The sequence below is a fragment of the Penicillium citrinum genome (assembly GCF_028827155.1).
Source record: "Penicillium citrinum strain IBT 23319 chromosome Unknown utg000001l:1.0-4955037.0:1.0-4956770.0, whole genome shotgun sequence".
NCBI classification, from domain to species: Eukaryota; Fungi; Ascomycota; class Eurotiomycetes; order Eurotiales; family Aspergillaceae; genus Penicillium; species Penicillium citrinum.
Genome location: NW_026622686.1, coordinates 408,520 through 423,775, shown reverse-complemented (window position 1 = coordinate 423,775; position 15,256 = coordinate 408,520). Strand labels below are relative to the sequence as shown.

The 15,256-nt window shown below is 50.0% G+C and overlaps 2 protein-coding genes across 2 annotated transcripts; both read right to left on the bottom strand.

The window, feature by feature from the left end:
- Window positions 1–171: 171 nt before the first annotated feature.
- Window positions 172–12,520, bottom strand: N7469_000163 (polyketide synthetase; the record flags this gene model as incomplete). The annotated part of the gene is made up of 7 exons (XM_056639083.1): window positions 172–3,020; window positions 3,077–4,912; window positions 5,022–5,722; window positions 5,773–8,056; window positions 8,123–8,346; window positions 8,406–11,467; window positions 11,543–12,520. 7 exons carry the CDS (start codon window positions 12,518–12,520, stop codon window positions 172–174), a joined length of 11,934 nt encoding a protein of 3,977 aa, XP_056504840.1.
- Window positions 12,521–13,933: 1,413 nt separating this feature from the next.
- On the bottom strand, window positions 13,934–15,019 carry N7469_000162 (zinc-binding alcohol dehydrogenase family protein; the record flags this gene model as incomplete). Its single annotated transcript, XM_056639082.1, has 1 exon — window positions 13,934–15,019. The coding sequence occupies one exon, from the start codon at window positions 15,017–15,019 to the stop codon at window positions 13,934–13,936; it is 1,086 nt and encodes a 361-aa protein (XP_056504839.1).
- Window positions 15,020–15,256: the final 237 nt, after the last annotated feature.

The following is a 15,256-nucleotide window of genomic DNA, read 5'->3' as shown; positions in this document are numbered from 1 at the left end:
AACCTGGACTACTTGCTACATGATAGGAGGGATAGGTTAAGAGAATAACTGCCAGATGAATGGTATTTCCCCTATAACAGACTAACTCCAGAACGCAAGAAACAAATAAACACCAAGAAATAGACAAAATAAAAGAAATCCTGCGAACTTCCCTACATCATACCTGGGGATTCATTCTTTCAAGAGTCTCTGGCCAATCTGCAATCCTTTCCCTTTGCCAGCATTCTTCAAGAATTCCCCGATAAGAGGATTCATTCCCTTTTGTATGGCCTTATCAACCCACTCGGTCATATCGAGGACATCCCATTCCTCTTTCCCGTCTTTCTGCAGCATCTCTCCGATCCGGTTGGCAGGAATCACATTCTCCCCAGAGTGATGGATGTATTGAACCCCATTTCCGCGATCCCCAGTGACAGACCCAAGTAGACCATCAACAACGTTTTGGACAGACACCAAGTCCACAAATCCGGTCCATCCCTTCGACTCGGGGGCGGCCTTCAGAAGGTTTCCATATCGAACCACATTCGGTACGATGTCAGATTCACCTGCTCCTTCACCAGTAATGCTAGAGGGTCGATGGATGACCACTGGTAGTCCCAGCTCGTTGCCGACATTCTCTAACAGAACTTCGCTGACCCACTTGGTTGCCGCGTATCCATCCTTAAACCCTTCAGATGGGGGGTATGAGGCCAATGATGTAGGCTCAAGAGACTCTCCACCAATAAGCTTGCCGACTGTACCAGTAGAAACGAAATGAACTGGCACCTTTCTTGGTAGTGCGATCTCAACTAGTGCCTTGGTAGCTTCAACATTGGCGGCGCGTAGGGTCTTGTACGTCTTCAAGAAAGAGACATCAGCGCCGTTGTGAATAATCACATCGGCAGAGTTCGAGAGGGCGGCGAAGGCTGCGGTGGAGAGGCCAAGACGAGGAAGCGAGAGGTCGCCGGTGTGAATAACGATCTTCTCAGAGTCAATGGAAGAGGCGAGCTTAGTCGAATCACGAACGGCAATGCAGTGGATCTTAGTAATATTAGAGTCCTCGACAAGAGCCTTGAGTACGTTGTGACCCAGGAATCCGGTAGCACCGGTGAGAAGGACGGTCTGCGGAGGGTGGTGAGGGCAATTTGCTGAGGATTTGGGCTGAGAAGAGAGTAGGGTAGGAGGAATGGCGACCTCAGAGGCCCAATCGATCGAGTGAGAACTTTCAGAAGAAGCGGGGGTTATAAGCGAGGCCATGGCTGAGATAGAGCTATGCTCGAAGAGACGCAGTAGCGGGATGTCGATATCAAATTCGCGACGCACAGCGTTACGAAGGTCGATGAGTAGCATGGAATTACCTCCAACCTGGAAGAAGTCGGAGGCGGAGGTGAGGGTGTGCAGGCCTTGGCTCTGCAAAGGTAAGATAGAATCCCAGACACGAGCAAGTTTATCCTCTGTTGGGGTGAGAGAAAACTCGTCCTCCTCTTGCACAGAGGCGAAAGGGAGGCCAAGGGCTTGCAGAGCCTTTCTATCGGTCTTACCCGATGTAGTGAGGGGGATACGATCGATCGGACGAATGAAAGATGGGCGCATATACTGTGGAAGAGGCAGTGATGAAACTAGTTCCTGAAGGAACGATTGCGTGTTTGCTGTTGGGACCGTCGATGATAGCACGGCATGAGCGACGAGCATAGTTGGAGTCCCGACTAGAGTGACGACTACTTCGTTGAGTTGGCCGTTGGATGCAGTAAGGATGGATTTTTCGACATCCTGAAGTTCAATGCGAAGGCCTCGGAGCTTGACTTGGGTGTCGCCATCGATACGGCCAAGGATCTCGAGAGCACCGTCTGCATGGAGCACACCCTTATCTCCAGTCCGGTATGCCTTGCCAGAGAAGGAAGTCTTGATGAACTTGCGTGTAGTCTCTTCGGTGTTGTTCAGGTAGCCAATCGCAACACCTGCGCCGGAGATATAGATCTCACCAGGGAATCCGATCGGTTGAGGGTTGGAGTCTTCATCGACAATGCAAACGGCATAATTGGGAAGAGTTCTACCGGCGGTAATTTTTGGGGTATTGAGGTTGACTTCGAGTTCATTCGAAGACAAGGAGCACTCGGTTGGTCCATAGGCATTGAAGATACGGAGTGACTGCAGGAATTGGCTGGATAACTGACGGAATACGTCGATTAGTTCGGCTGAGAACTTTTCACCACCGGAGGTAGCAAACTTCCATGATCCGGACTTGGATAGGTTGTCTGCACCGTGACGATACCAAGCCAGGTATTCGGATGGAGTAGCGCTCGTGTAGGTGACCCTATGATCGAGGATGATCTGAGAAAGGGAGGAAAAGTCTTTACGGAGGGATTCAGGAACGATGACGAGTGTTCCGGCGTTAGCCAGAGCGATGAAAATCTGGTTCAAAGACATATCAAATCCGACTGAGCTTTGCTGGAGAACCGTTTCTGAGCCAAATCCGTGGGTAACAGTCAAAGACTCAACATGGTTGCGGAAATTTCCATGCGAGAGGACAACACCCTTGGGTACACCTGACGTGCCGCTAGTGAAGAGCATGGCAGCTGGGTCGCTGGATGTGAGGTTGGCCGCAGGGACGTGGGCTCCATTAGGAAGACTTGATACTTCCAAGACGTGGGTAGAAGATGGAAGAGCCAAATCGCTAGAATTGTTGACAGTAGATTCATTGACCAATACCGCAGAAGGTTTGCATTCGGCAACGATGACCTGTAGTCTTTCAGCGGGAATATTAACATCTAGAGGTGCGTAGATGGCACCAATTCGGTAAATTGCTAAAAGGGAGAAGACTTGGCTTGCCGAGGCGTCTTGGAACACAGCAACAACAGAACCCTTAGTAACACCCGCGCCGAGAAGTGCCGATGAGATGCGGTTGACCTCTGCGTTCAGCTGCTGATAGCTCCAAGACTGGCCAGTGACCTGCTTGATGGAAATAGTATCGGGGTGCTCGGCGATGATATTCTCGATACGGGCTGGCAGCGTTGCTGGCCAGGTTGAAGGCGAGTTTGGTCCTAGAAATTAACGTAAATGGAAGACTTCACGTGATTAGCAGTTTGGTTGAACTAACCTTGACCAAGCTGAACTGCATTGTGGATATCTTCCTTCGAGAAGAGTGAGATATCCTTCAGCGACTGTCCTGACATGCGAGAAACGGAACCTAGGAGCTTGAAGTACAAATCCAGCACCTTAGTAGTCTCCTCTTCTCCATATAGGGTCTTCTGCAGCATGAAAGTCACCCGTGTGTCTTGTCCCGGGTTTTCAATAATATCCAGAGAAATATCATATCCAGCTCTGGGCAGCGAGATTTCCGTGGTTGTGCCCGTCGCTCCACCAAACTTTCTAGTCTCACTCACTCCCTGGCGGTAGTTGATAAAGGCTTGGAACAACGGGCTGAAAGACGTGGACCTGTCGCATTCAACGTTCTCCAAGAGGACGTCAAATGGTAGTCGCGAGTGAGACATGGCAAGGTAAGCCTTGCGGCGAGTCTCCTTGAGAACGGCCTCGAAGCTCTGAGTGCTGTCGAGGTGGAAACGCAGGGGCAGCAAATTCAAGTACATGCCAATGCTCTGCGCAACACGGTCATCCCAACGGTTGGCATCTGCCATACCGATGCAGACGTCGGAAGTGCCGAGGAGCTTGAACAGGAGGATCTCAAAGACACCAAGATAGAAGTGAAAGATATTAGCCTTGAGGCGGTGGCAGGTCTCTTGGATCTGCTTAGCTAGGGCAGCGGGGACGATCCGGTTTAGAGAAACATGGGAATACTCCTCCAAAGGTTGGCGGGTCTTTGTAGAAGAGAAAGGCAGTAGTGGCAAAGCCGGGGGATGATTTGCGAGTTCGACCTTCCAGTATTCAATATCAGATTGAAGGCTACCGGAGGAGATTTCCTGGCGAAGTTTCTCCGAATAGTCGGAGTATTGGAACGTGTTCTTGGATAGAGGCTGTCCATTGTAGGCATGCTGGAGTGTTTGAAGGAAAACTTCCAGGCTAATTCCATCCAGAGTAATGTGGTGGGATCCAATAACGAGATAGCTCTTAGTAGGTGTCAAACACAGGTGGACGAGGCGAAGGGTTTCGCCATGCTCGAGGTCGTAGACGTGGTTCTTCAACTTTTCAAACTCCTCTTTGACCTGGGACTCACTGGCGACCACCTTCCTTTCAAGGAAAAGTCTTGATAAAGCAGAAATAGCCTGGACGGGCTTGTGATTCTCATCGGTGAAGAAGGAAGTACGGAAAGCTTCGTGGTGAGCAGCAATCTTGCGTACCGCATCCTCAAGACTATCCAGACGAAGATTTCCGTCGATTGCGACTAGAATGGTGCTGTTGGCAGTTGTTTGGTCTTTCATCAGATGCTTGAGAAACCAGAATCTAGACTGTCCAGGTGACATTGGGATAATCTTTTCAAAGTTGGGTGGTGGGGTTTTCTCAGCAGGTGGTTCAATCTCAGTGATACTCAACGTCCTTTTGATTTCCGCATCCTCAAAAGGAGTCTCAAGCGGCGTGACCACCATATCTACAGAGCTGTCAACATCTTCGCCTACCTGGCTTGACCCAGTGCTATCGCTTGCCAGATTGACACTAGGAACGGAGGGGGTTGACGCTGGGGTAAGTTGAATATTAGTAGATCCGCTATCAGAAACGGTTCCTTGTTCACCGTTGGAATGCGGTACAAGCTTGGCTGGCATATTGTCAATCGCATATTCGAGCAGCTGAGCAACTGAACCACCAGATAAGACCTTGAAGACAGGAATCTCGGTCTCGATTTCTTTGCCAAACCAAGAGCGAATCTCGACAGCAATCAAAGAGTCGACACCAAGGTCATCAAGGCCAGAAGCCAAGACGTGCGCTTTTTCAGTCTCGGATGGAAGTTGAAGGGAGATCTGCAGCTTCTGGAAAAATGCACCTGTGAAGAATTAGCACATTTGCTGAAAAGGAAAAAAAAGGAAAAAAAGAAACACCCCAAGAGAGAGGAACCAAGGTTTGAAAAGCGTGCATGGATACGAGACACTCACCTGATATAATCTCAAAGACTTCACTAGCATTGACTGCCTCCTGCAATCGTATCTTGACAGAGACTGCAGCAGTCTTCTTCTTCTCCTTCTTATCACCCGCCTCCTCGAGCTGAACGCAATGCTGGAATCGTGGGAAGTCAGCCCATGGCGGCCGCACCTCGGTCGATCTAATTGTCTCCAGTGCAGTAATGACTTCCGGATTCAAGTCAGAGCATGGATGAGATGCGACGACAGCCTCGGCAAAGCAAAGATGGAATTCACGCTCCGACATCATCATGAATCCAGTCTTGCGGAGGGCAGCGAAGATAGCATCACTGAATCCGCGATTGATATATCCAACACCCATAACAGCACCAATATGTAAGATGGACGCAGCCAGACCACGCTGACGACGCTGGGTAACCAGAGACGACATGAACATATTGGCAGTGGTATAAGCTGATTGACCACGGTTTCCGGCGATGGCGGTTACAGAGGAGAAGAAGACGAAGAAGTCAAGCACGTCATTCTGGAAGATTTCATCGAGGAAGATAGCACCTTTCACCTTGGGACCAAGGACCTTTTGCATCTTCTCAAATGGCATCTCGAAGAAAGAGGTATCATCAAGGACCATGGCACCGTGGCAAATACCGGCAATCGGAGGGTAGTTATGACGGAGATTTTCGACGAGAGTAGACAAGGCGGCTTTGTCGGTGATATCGCTATAATGTGTTAGTTCTCCTCGAATTCCATCCCGGGGTTTCGGACTTACTTAGCAAATGCCTCCAGTCTCACACCCTTCTTTGCCAGCAATTCAACCCACTGATACTCAATCTTGGGGTTTCTGCTTGTCAGTACAATGTTTCTTGCACCACGAGAAGCCATCCAGTCGCAAATAGACTGTGCCAGGTCACTGGTCAGACCAAACAGCACATAAGTTCTGTCTGGTCTGAATTTGACTTGGCTCTCTACTGTGGAAAGTTGGACGGGGTTCTTTGCGGTTCCCGTCCAGCTCACAATAGCCTGCTGAGACTGATCGACATCACTGCCTACCAGTTGCTCCAGGTCTAGAGTGACCAGTTCATTCACGGGCTGACCAGCTGAAGATTCAGCGGTTTCGATCAGAGCTCTTTGAACCACATCAGGCAGCAGATGTTGGATTGAATGGGCCCCGGAGGGCTCTAGCATCTGTTGAAGAGGACTGGCCCCATCTAGGTTGATCTGAAGGGAGGTAGCTGGCAAGCACGACGCAATCAACGAGCCACAAGAAGAGAAATTCTTTCCTTGTCTCGCAGCGCAGTCTACAAGGGTCGACACATCGGCGGGGATTGATGCCACCACTACACGCTTAGGAGAGTAGACGTCAATGAAGATCCAATCATCTGCTGATTTCGGCTGAGATGCAGTAGAGAAATGCACTTTAATATTGGTGTCTCCAGCGCGCTTGAGGATGCTGGAAGCGATAGCTGGGGTTGGCTCATGAACAAGCAATGTCGAGCCTGGACGGCAGACTGAAAGAATGCTGACCGATCGAAGCTCAACGGCGAGACTTGACAGGAATGATATCTCGTTTCCAGGAAGAATAGTAACTTCAATAGACTTTTCTGAAGAAACAAGGGCACGAGATCCATTTGTAGGGGTGACAGCGATGGTGGAAGCACCAGTGGAAAGGTTGACCCCGAGGACTAGATACGCTGTATCAGGCCGGGTAGCAATGGGCGCAAGGAGAGAGTGCGTGACGTTGATCAAGACTTCAGCGCCAGTGCCATGAAGGCTTTGTGAGTCAAGCAGACGACTAGCGAGGGATGCATCATGCATGAGGGTGTGACGAGATGAAGCATCGCTGGACAGCTTCACAGGGGCAGAATCAGAGTCCAGGGTCACTGTTTCAGTGATCGTACGCTTGAATGCATTGTAGCGGTTGTTGAGGGCCTTGCTCTGGTAAACGCGAGAGAGTACAAGATTACCGTTCTCATAGGCGAGCTCGTGCTCGTTTGTCCAGTGGAGCTCTTCAAGCTGTCCACCTCTCTTGAGTATATCACCTTGACGCAGACGCATCAGTGATTCCAGCAGCGAACGTGGGTCTGGCTTAGAGTTAACCTCAAGATCGAGGAATTGTAGTGTCAGGTCTGGATTTTCCAAGACCAAGCTTCGTCCCAGTCCAACAGACATGTTCATAAATGGGTTCTCAGATCGAGAACCCTGGGTGATCCAAAGGACCGTTCTCTGGGACTCGAACAGAGCCTGAAGTCCCTTCAGTGCCTTATCGGTCAACCGTTTGAATACAGGCTCATCAAGCTCGGTGAGAACAAGTATCGCGCTCTTGGGAGAGACCTTGGCGACATCAACATCACACAGTGTCTTGAAGATGGTGTGCTTGGTTCCAGTTGGGAGAAGTCGGAGGATGCCCTGAACCAGTCGGGTTGTGTTCAAGGTTTGGCCACCAACGAGGACAAGATCCAGCTCAGTGTCGACTGCGGCCTGGAGACCAGCTGCCGACAAAGGTTCACGGAGTAAAGCCACACGATCGTCAACTGCTTGTGATACAATGATAGCCAATGGGTAGGGAATTGCATCACTCTCAGGAGTCGAAGAATCAATACCAGAGAATCCACTCTGCAGAAGTGCATTGTGCCATTCAAGTGTCGAGATACACGGTGATAGCGTTCGTCCATCATTCTGGCCAAGCCACCAACCAGGTAAAGCACACATCATGAAACCGACACGGGAGACGTCGTTATTCGAAACCTCAAGGATGATCAGCTGGCCACCGGGCTTCAAGAGGCGGCGGGCATTTGTCAAAGTTCGGTGAATATCAGTTGTGGCGTGAAGAACAAGCGAAGCCACCACCAGATCATATGTATGTTCCTCGTAACCTTGTTGAACAATATCCTTCTCAATGTCCAGTGTTTTGAAGATCATCTTGTCACTGAACAATGAAAAGACTTCCTGTGCTGTCTCGAAGAACCCAGTCGAGATATCCGTGTAAGTATAAGAGGCGAATGAGCGTCCGATATCACTCATGATAAGCTTGGTGGCACCTCCAGTACCAGCACCTATTTTTCGAGCGTGTTAGTGAGGATGAATGTCTCAAGATTCGATTTGGAAGAAAGGCCAGATACCAATTTCGAGGATCTTCATGCGAGGGTCTCGGTGAACAACCTGCTTGACGGTCTTGCCAAGTAAGTAAGAGAATTCCTTTAATCCAAGACCAACCTCATAGAAGCGGTTAAGCAGGTTATCCTTGGTCATATGCTCTAGAATGGTCGTTTCTCCACGAAGAACTGGGGCAAGATGATCACCGACTTGACAAGCAAGCTGCATATCAACCCGGTGGCCGTGCTTCCTATATCCAAACAATTTATCAGCATCAACTCGGAGCATCAAATAGACGATCAAACTTACGCTTTGAGAGCAGCAATAGTCTCTTTATCGTCATTCACCCACTCGCTCTGGGCACAACTTCTGCTACCTGCTTTCACAGTTGTCAGAACGTCATTAAAGAAGTCAAACATGCGCTCGAAGTGCCACTCAAGACCCATTGTCTTTCGTTTCTCTTCTGGAAATTCTTCCACCGTCTTCTTCATGTAGTTGATGGAAACTCTCTCCATGGCGTAGGAGAATTCATAGTCCTCCTCTGTGGCCCGCTGGTCTCCCATTACGAGTTCACAGCTTGGTGCGGCCACGCCCCAGACATTCTCTGAGAAAATAGCTCTATCCATATCCGCTGTCGCCTCAGAGAATGCAACGACTTTGATACCCTCCATTTGCACAAGACCGGTACCATCGGGTGCGTAAATTTCCACGTCACCGTTGAGCTGACGAGTGGCTATCGGATTGCTTGTCAGCTGGGAACATGCGCTAACATCCGACGAGGGGATGAGAGTCTGTCGGCAGAGTCCAGCATTGACACGGAACGTCTTGATGCCAGTGGGAACGTGAAGTTGCTCAAGACTTCCATCACCGGGCCAGCAATAGGCCAGGAAGATGCCCTGGAGTGCAGAGTCAAGGAGAGCAGGATGGAGCAGCATCTTCTCGGGCTCATCGTCCTGTGGCGGAACCGTGATTTGGCTGGAGGAGAAGTTCATGCGGCGCTTGATAGAGGACAGGGTACGGAACCAGCCGCTGTAGCTGTATCCAAGAGGCTCGAGAGAGGCATAGAAGCGGTCCTGGGGAATGGAGACCAGGTTGGGGAGATCTGGCTGGCGAGTAGGGAACAAAGAGGATGAGCTTTCTCCGAGGGTGACGGTGATGCGTCCCGTTGCGTGTGTGGAAAGCTGATCAGCCTCGGCGCTACTGGAAGCATGGAAGACAAATGAAGCAGAATAGGTGTTTTCGCTAGTCATAGTAATACCATCAACGGCAAAGACTGTTTCAATACCGCTGTCTCCCTCGGAGAAGACGAGTGGCTTGCCGAGACTGAAATCGTGGACCTCAATCACAGCAACATCTTCTTCGTTGGGTACGATAAATCGCGCTGCTTCAACAGCAGTGGCGATGTATGCAGTGGCTGGATACACGACCTGCCCTTGAAGCTGGTGGCCATTGATCCAAGGCTTCTCGTTGAGACGAAGTAGATTGCGCCATCTCATCTCGTGCTCCATGATATCAGTGGTTCTAGTTCCAAGCAAAGGATTGGTTCCAGTTTTGCGACCAAGGAACGCCTTGGATGCACGAGTATTATGCCAATAGAGTGTATCGTGGTCCCAATGGTAAGTTGGAAGATCGGGGACCACACTGCGGCTGTTGTCCCCTGATACAAGCGAGTCAAAGGAGCGCAAGTCGAGCTTGTAGGTAGAAAGTTGCGACCAGATATATCCAAGAGCGTCGGAGACTGCCTCGGTATCATTCTTGCCACGGTGAATGACACCCGTATACAGGATTGGGTCTTTCTGGGTTTCTTGAATGGTCTGCACTGCTGGGCCCTTGAGTGCAGGATGTGGCCCTACCTCCACACCAAGATCAAATGCACCACCTGCGCTGGCCGAAACTACAGCTTGTGAGAAAAGAACCGGACGAACCATGTTATCAGCCCAGTATTGACCTGCGAGATCCTCGTCCCCGTGCATCTCACGTTTCTCGTACGTACTCGAATACCAAGTACAGTCCTTGGCACCTTGCTGCGGTTGGATATTACAACCCTTGAGTGCCTCAACATACCCGGTCGAACATGGAATCATGTGCGACGAGTGGTATGCCTTGTCGACCTTCAAGAGACGAGCAAACTTCTGCTCGTCTTCGAGGATTTCTTTGGCTTGCTCGATAGCATCACGATCACCAGATATAGTGACGCTAGTGGAGGAGTTGATAGCCGCGACTGCAAGTCGTCCCTTGAACATAGGAAGGTTGCAAAGCTCATTGGCATCTTCGAACGAAGTTCCCGCAGCCATCATAGCACCAGGTTTGCTGCTGGGTGTATGATGCGTAAAGTAACCTCGATAGTACGCGATTTTCACCGCGTCATCCCGTGTGATGCATCCGGCAGCATAGGCCGCAGCGATTTCTCCAGAGGAGTGACCAACGACAGCCTCAAATTTGACACCGGCAGCTTGGATGAGGTCGAATAGTATGATTTGGACAACAGTGCACAACGGTTGAGCGATTTGGGCAGAGTCGAGACGAGATTTCGAAGCGTCACAGAGGAGCTCATCCATTAGGGACCAATGTGGTCGTTCGGGCTCAGGAAGAGTTTGCAGAACAGCTTCAAGCTCCTGCACGACCTTTCTAGCGTATGGAGAGTGAAGAACCAGTTCCCTGCTCATGGTAGGCCATTGTGCTCCTTGACCAGTGAAGACACCCAGTAGACGAGGCATGCTTGAGGAAACCTTCGCACGAACGCCGATGTTCTGACCATTGCTGCCCTCACGGACTCGTTCCTTGATCTTGGCTTGGAGATCACTCACAGAGGAGGCTGAAAAGCTTGTCCTGATCGCATGCTCACTGCGGCGACCGTAGAGGGTGTAGGATAGATCCTTCAGAGATACATCGGGGTTTGCGCTCAGATACTCCATGTAGTCACCCAAGATCCCACGCAGTGACTTTTCAGACGCAGCAGAGAAGACGAATGGGGTGAACTGTTGAGAGGCAGCTGAGCTAGTCTCTTGCGGAGTTGGGGTGGTATAGTTCTCGAGGATAACATGGGCATTGGTTCCACCGAATCCGAAGCTATTGATACTGGCTCGACGAGGGATACCTTCTGGAAGAGCAGGCCATGTTTTCAGGCTCGTTGGTACTTCCAGGTTGGTGTAAAATGGTTCGATATTGGGATGGAGCTTATTGAACAAAAGATTTGGCGGGATGACACCGTGTTGAAGGGCGAGTGAAGCTTTGATCAGACCAGCCAGACCAGCTGTGCCCTCGGTGTGCCCAATAACCGTCTTGATGGATCCAACGTACAAAGGCACCTCATCCTTGCTTTTGACGTTTTCATCGGGGTAGAAAAATGATTGACTGATAGCCTCCGCTTCCTGTAGACAGAGTGAGTGATGGGCATGAATGATGAGTGGTGGACGTATCTTGGGAAGATGACAGGTTAGGCTTACCTTGGGGTCACCGGCGGCAGTTCCAGTTCCATGAGCTTCAAAGTATTGACATCGCTCTTTCGGGTTCAGCGGGTCGAGTCCGGCCTTTGCATAAGTCCGGAAGATCAAGTCCCTTTGAGCCGTCGAACTCGGCACAGTAATACCTTTTGTGCGTCCATCTTGGTTGACTCCACTGCTTCGGATGACGCACTCGATATTGTCTCCATCTGCGATAGCGTCACTCAGACGCTTCAGGATAACAGCAGCTACACCTTCACCACGAGCGTATCCAGACGCATCGACATCCCACATGCGAGATCGACTATCAGCTGCCAACATGTGAAGCTTACTCGCACCGACATATTGCATCGGTGCAAGAATCATGTTAGTTCCAGCGGCGACAGTCACCCTAGAGTCGCCACTCCGAAGCAACTGGACAGCCTGGTGGACAGCCACCAGGCTGGAGGAGCACGCAGTATCAATCGTCATGGACGGTCCATGCCAGTCAAAGAAGTAAGAGATACGATTTGACATAATGCTGCGCGCGTTACCGGTGGCTGTATACGTAGGCAAAGCGTTCACATCACTGTTAAGGAGATCCGAGTGATCTCCGCACATCTGTCCAACGTATACGCCGGTTTGAGAGCCAGCCAGAGACTCAATAGATAGGCCGGCTGCCTCGAGCGACTCATAGACAACCTCCATCAGCAACCGCTGTTGGGGGTCAATGGCCGATACCTCGATCGCCTTGATATTGAAAAAATTGGCATCGAAATGACGATGGTCCTGATCAATGAAGTAGGACTCAGTAACGTTCAATGTGCCATGGTGGTCAGGATTCGGGTGGTGATGAGCATCTGCATTGAACCGGTTTTCTGGGATGCGAGTGAGAAGGTCTCGCGGTTTGGTGAGAAGGTCCCATAGCTTTGATGGACTGGTGGAAGAGCCTGGAAATCGAAGACCGCTTCCAATGACGGCAATTGGCTCTTCGACGCTCATGATGGTAGTGTTGGTATGTTGAAACCGGATATAGTACAGAAGAGTTTACTACAATCAGATGATGTCGGAGAAATGTCTATGATCGAGGTGCATGCTTTGAGGTATATACACTAGATATGCTAGATTAACTGAATCTCAAAACTGCTTAGAATAGACTTGAGCCCTCGGTTTGGCCCGATTCTCTATCGACGCCGTCCATAATGTCGCGATGTGGCTGCAGAGCGAGGCTGACGGGCGTGGGTCAAGACGAGGCCACTCGGGACTTGTTTCTTTGGGGCGAATCGGGTTGGTGCTTCTGCACAGATGAGTAAGTCTGAGATATAGGCCGAGATGGTAAAAGAAGCTCGACTCGGAGAATCCTTCAGGTCGCGATGCGACCAATACTGAAACTACCGGCTGTCCACTGTGGGTCGGCGCGTCGGTGGTTCCCGAAGCATTGTGGCTTTGTGCAGAAATGGTGCCGCAGCGACCGTCCACTCTGGTTCAGTTGTCTCGATTTCATCTTGGACGATTAAACAACTTCATTCAATGGGGTTTTCGAATTTGTGCTCAGAAGTGTCTGTGACTGGAAGAAGTTTGTGATGTTTTCCAACCCTAAGACCGGCTGATACCGCCTTCCTAATCGTTACTATATTGCATCTTCATATTAATCCCCGAATATTTCACGAATATTTTGCCAATTTCTACTTAGTACATTTCAATATTGGTCGAGTAGTAAAATCTTCCTCTAGGATTGTTGATTGTACATTGCCGTTAGTACTCATTCGAATATCTGTAGCACAATTATGATAAATTATCGCATGCCCATGTGATCCATCGTAGTGAACCTTCACTATCTATCTAGTGTAACGGGATAGGATGCTCGAAGCAGCACGGTCGGTACGTGCAGTCGAATGGGGCAGAAGGATGAGGGTAAACAACACCCCAACTAGGGTGATCTGCTAGCACTCTCTCGAATAGACTGTAATTCGTGTAATTGACTCTCCGTGTGATGCTAAAGATGCTATCTAAATGAATGTATATAACCCCCCCTTCCGAATTAGGCCAATTCCCTTACATAATTCCCCTACTGGCAGGCAGGCCGATACTCCCCCACTACACTAGTAACTATATATATACTTCGTTATTTACGTGGTCAACGCTCTATGCTGATGGCAAAATGCGCATCAAAAAGATCACAGTCATTTCATCCCAAAATCTCAATTTTTGACAAAATTACCCATAAAGCAGATACAAGTATATACCTTAGTCCCCTGAGATACCGTTTGTTTCTTTAAGGATGGGAAATGCAGCTTTCTAGCCGACACGTTCTTTTCAGAAGACACTCGTTGAGTACGATAGTGGCAAGGGCACTGAAATATACCAAAAAAAGCGACATGGAAAATTTTCAAATCGAAACTCCAAAGGGGAAATCTATACTAATGGGTAGACCATCTTTTTCCCAGAAATTTCTCTACGTTTCATTTGCCCCAACCCATCGATCACCTTCTCCAAGCCCCCCTTGTTGATCTGGATTGGGTGCGGCCTTAGCTTCCCCTGCGAAATCAAAACTGAATACTGTTTAATCAAATCCGCAAACCAGATATGCAACTCCGGGTTCGCCTTGCAGTAATATCCTCCAGGTAAGTCAATCTCCAACCCCGTCATTTCTAATCCATTCACCCACTCCGCTTTGACTGACCTGCGCATTGTAGCAATTAGGTCGTGCGGTAGTAGCTCGAACCCGCAGTACCGGCCACCACCACGCCCAATTGCGGCATAGCAGTGCCTAATTGTTTTGGCCTCAGTGATTATATCGAGCGCATATTCCAGGGTATTACCCGTGTACGTGCGAATGTCTTCTCCGCAGGTCGGTGAATGGTAATCGAACGCCTTTTCAGCGCCATAGGATTCGACGAGGCCAAAATTCTTAGGTGAGCACGTTGTCACGACGTTATATCCTGATAGTCTCAACAGTTGAATGGCAAAGGTCCCACTTGCCGAGGACCCACCATAGACGAGTACATATTTACCATCCTCCGTGATGGGATTCTGCGGTGTCCCTGGTAGATTAAGAGACTTCCACAGCGCCATGCCCACACTGGACGTCGCGGCACAGCCTATTGCCGCCGCTTCTTCCCAGGAGAGGCTATCAGGTACGAGCCATGCACTGTCAGCTTCCTCAAGGATATACTCTGTAAAGGCGCCTACCCACGGCCGACGGCGCTGTGATGCCATTTGGGCTCCGGCAACGCGATCTCCAATCTTGAAGCCAGAGGTGAGTGCCGCTGTGTCTCCGAGGGCGATGATGGTGCCGGAGTAATCAGCCCCGTCGACTGTACCTGGGCAAGGAACACGCGCCGGCATCTTCCAGTCACAGTGATTCAGAGCCACTGCAAAGACCTTGATCAAAATCTGGCTGGATGAGGGTACGGGGATTGGTCTTCCCCTTGAAATCTCGAAGGAGCCGACATCCTCGGACTGTACGACAGCTCGCTGGGAGGTGGGGAGAGAATCCATGCTGTAGAAGACTTGAGGTTTGAAATTGCAGCAATTGGATTCTGAATCCCATCTTCTTTTTCGATGAAAAGTCGTCTTGGGGGCCAGTTGCTTTGGCCTTAGATTGAATAGATTGGTCGGTACTTTAAGGCCGATTCGGAACTTGTGGGCTTACATCTATATTGGTAATTCGGGCCGGTATTCAACTCAAGAGTCCGGGGTATAGTACCCCCCCGCAGCTTGGAAGTCAAAAATAGC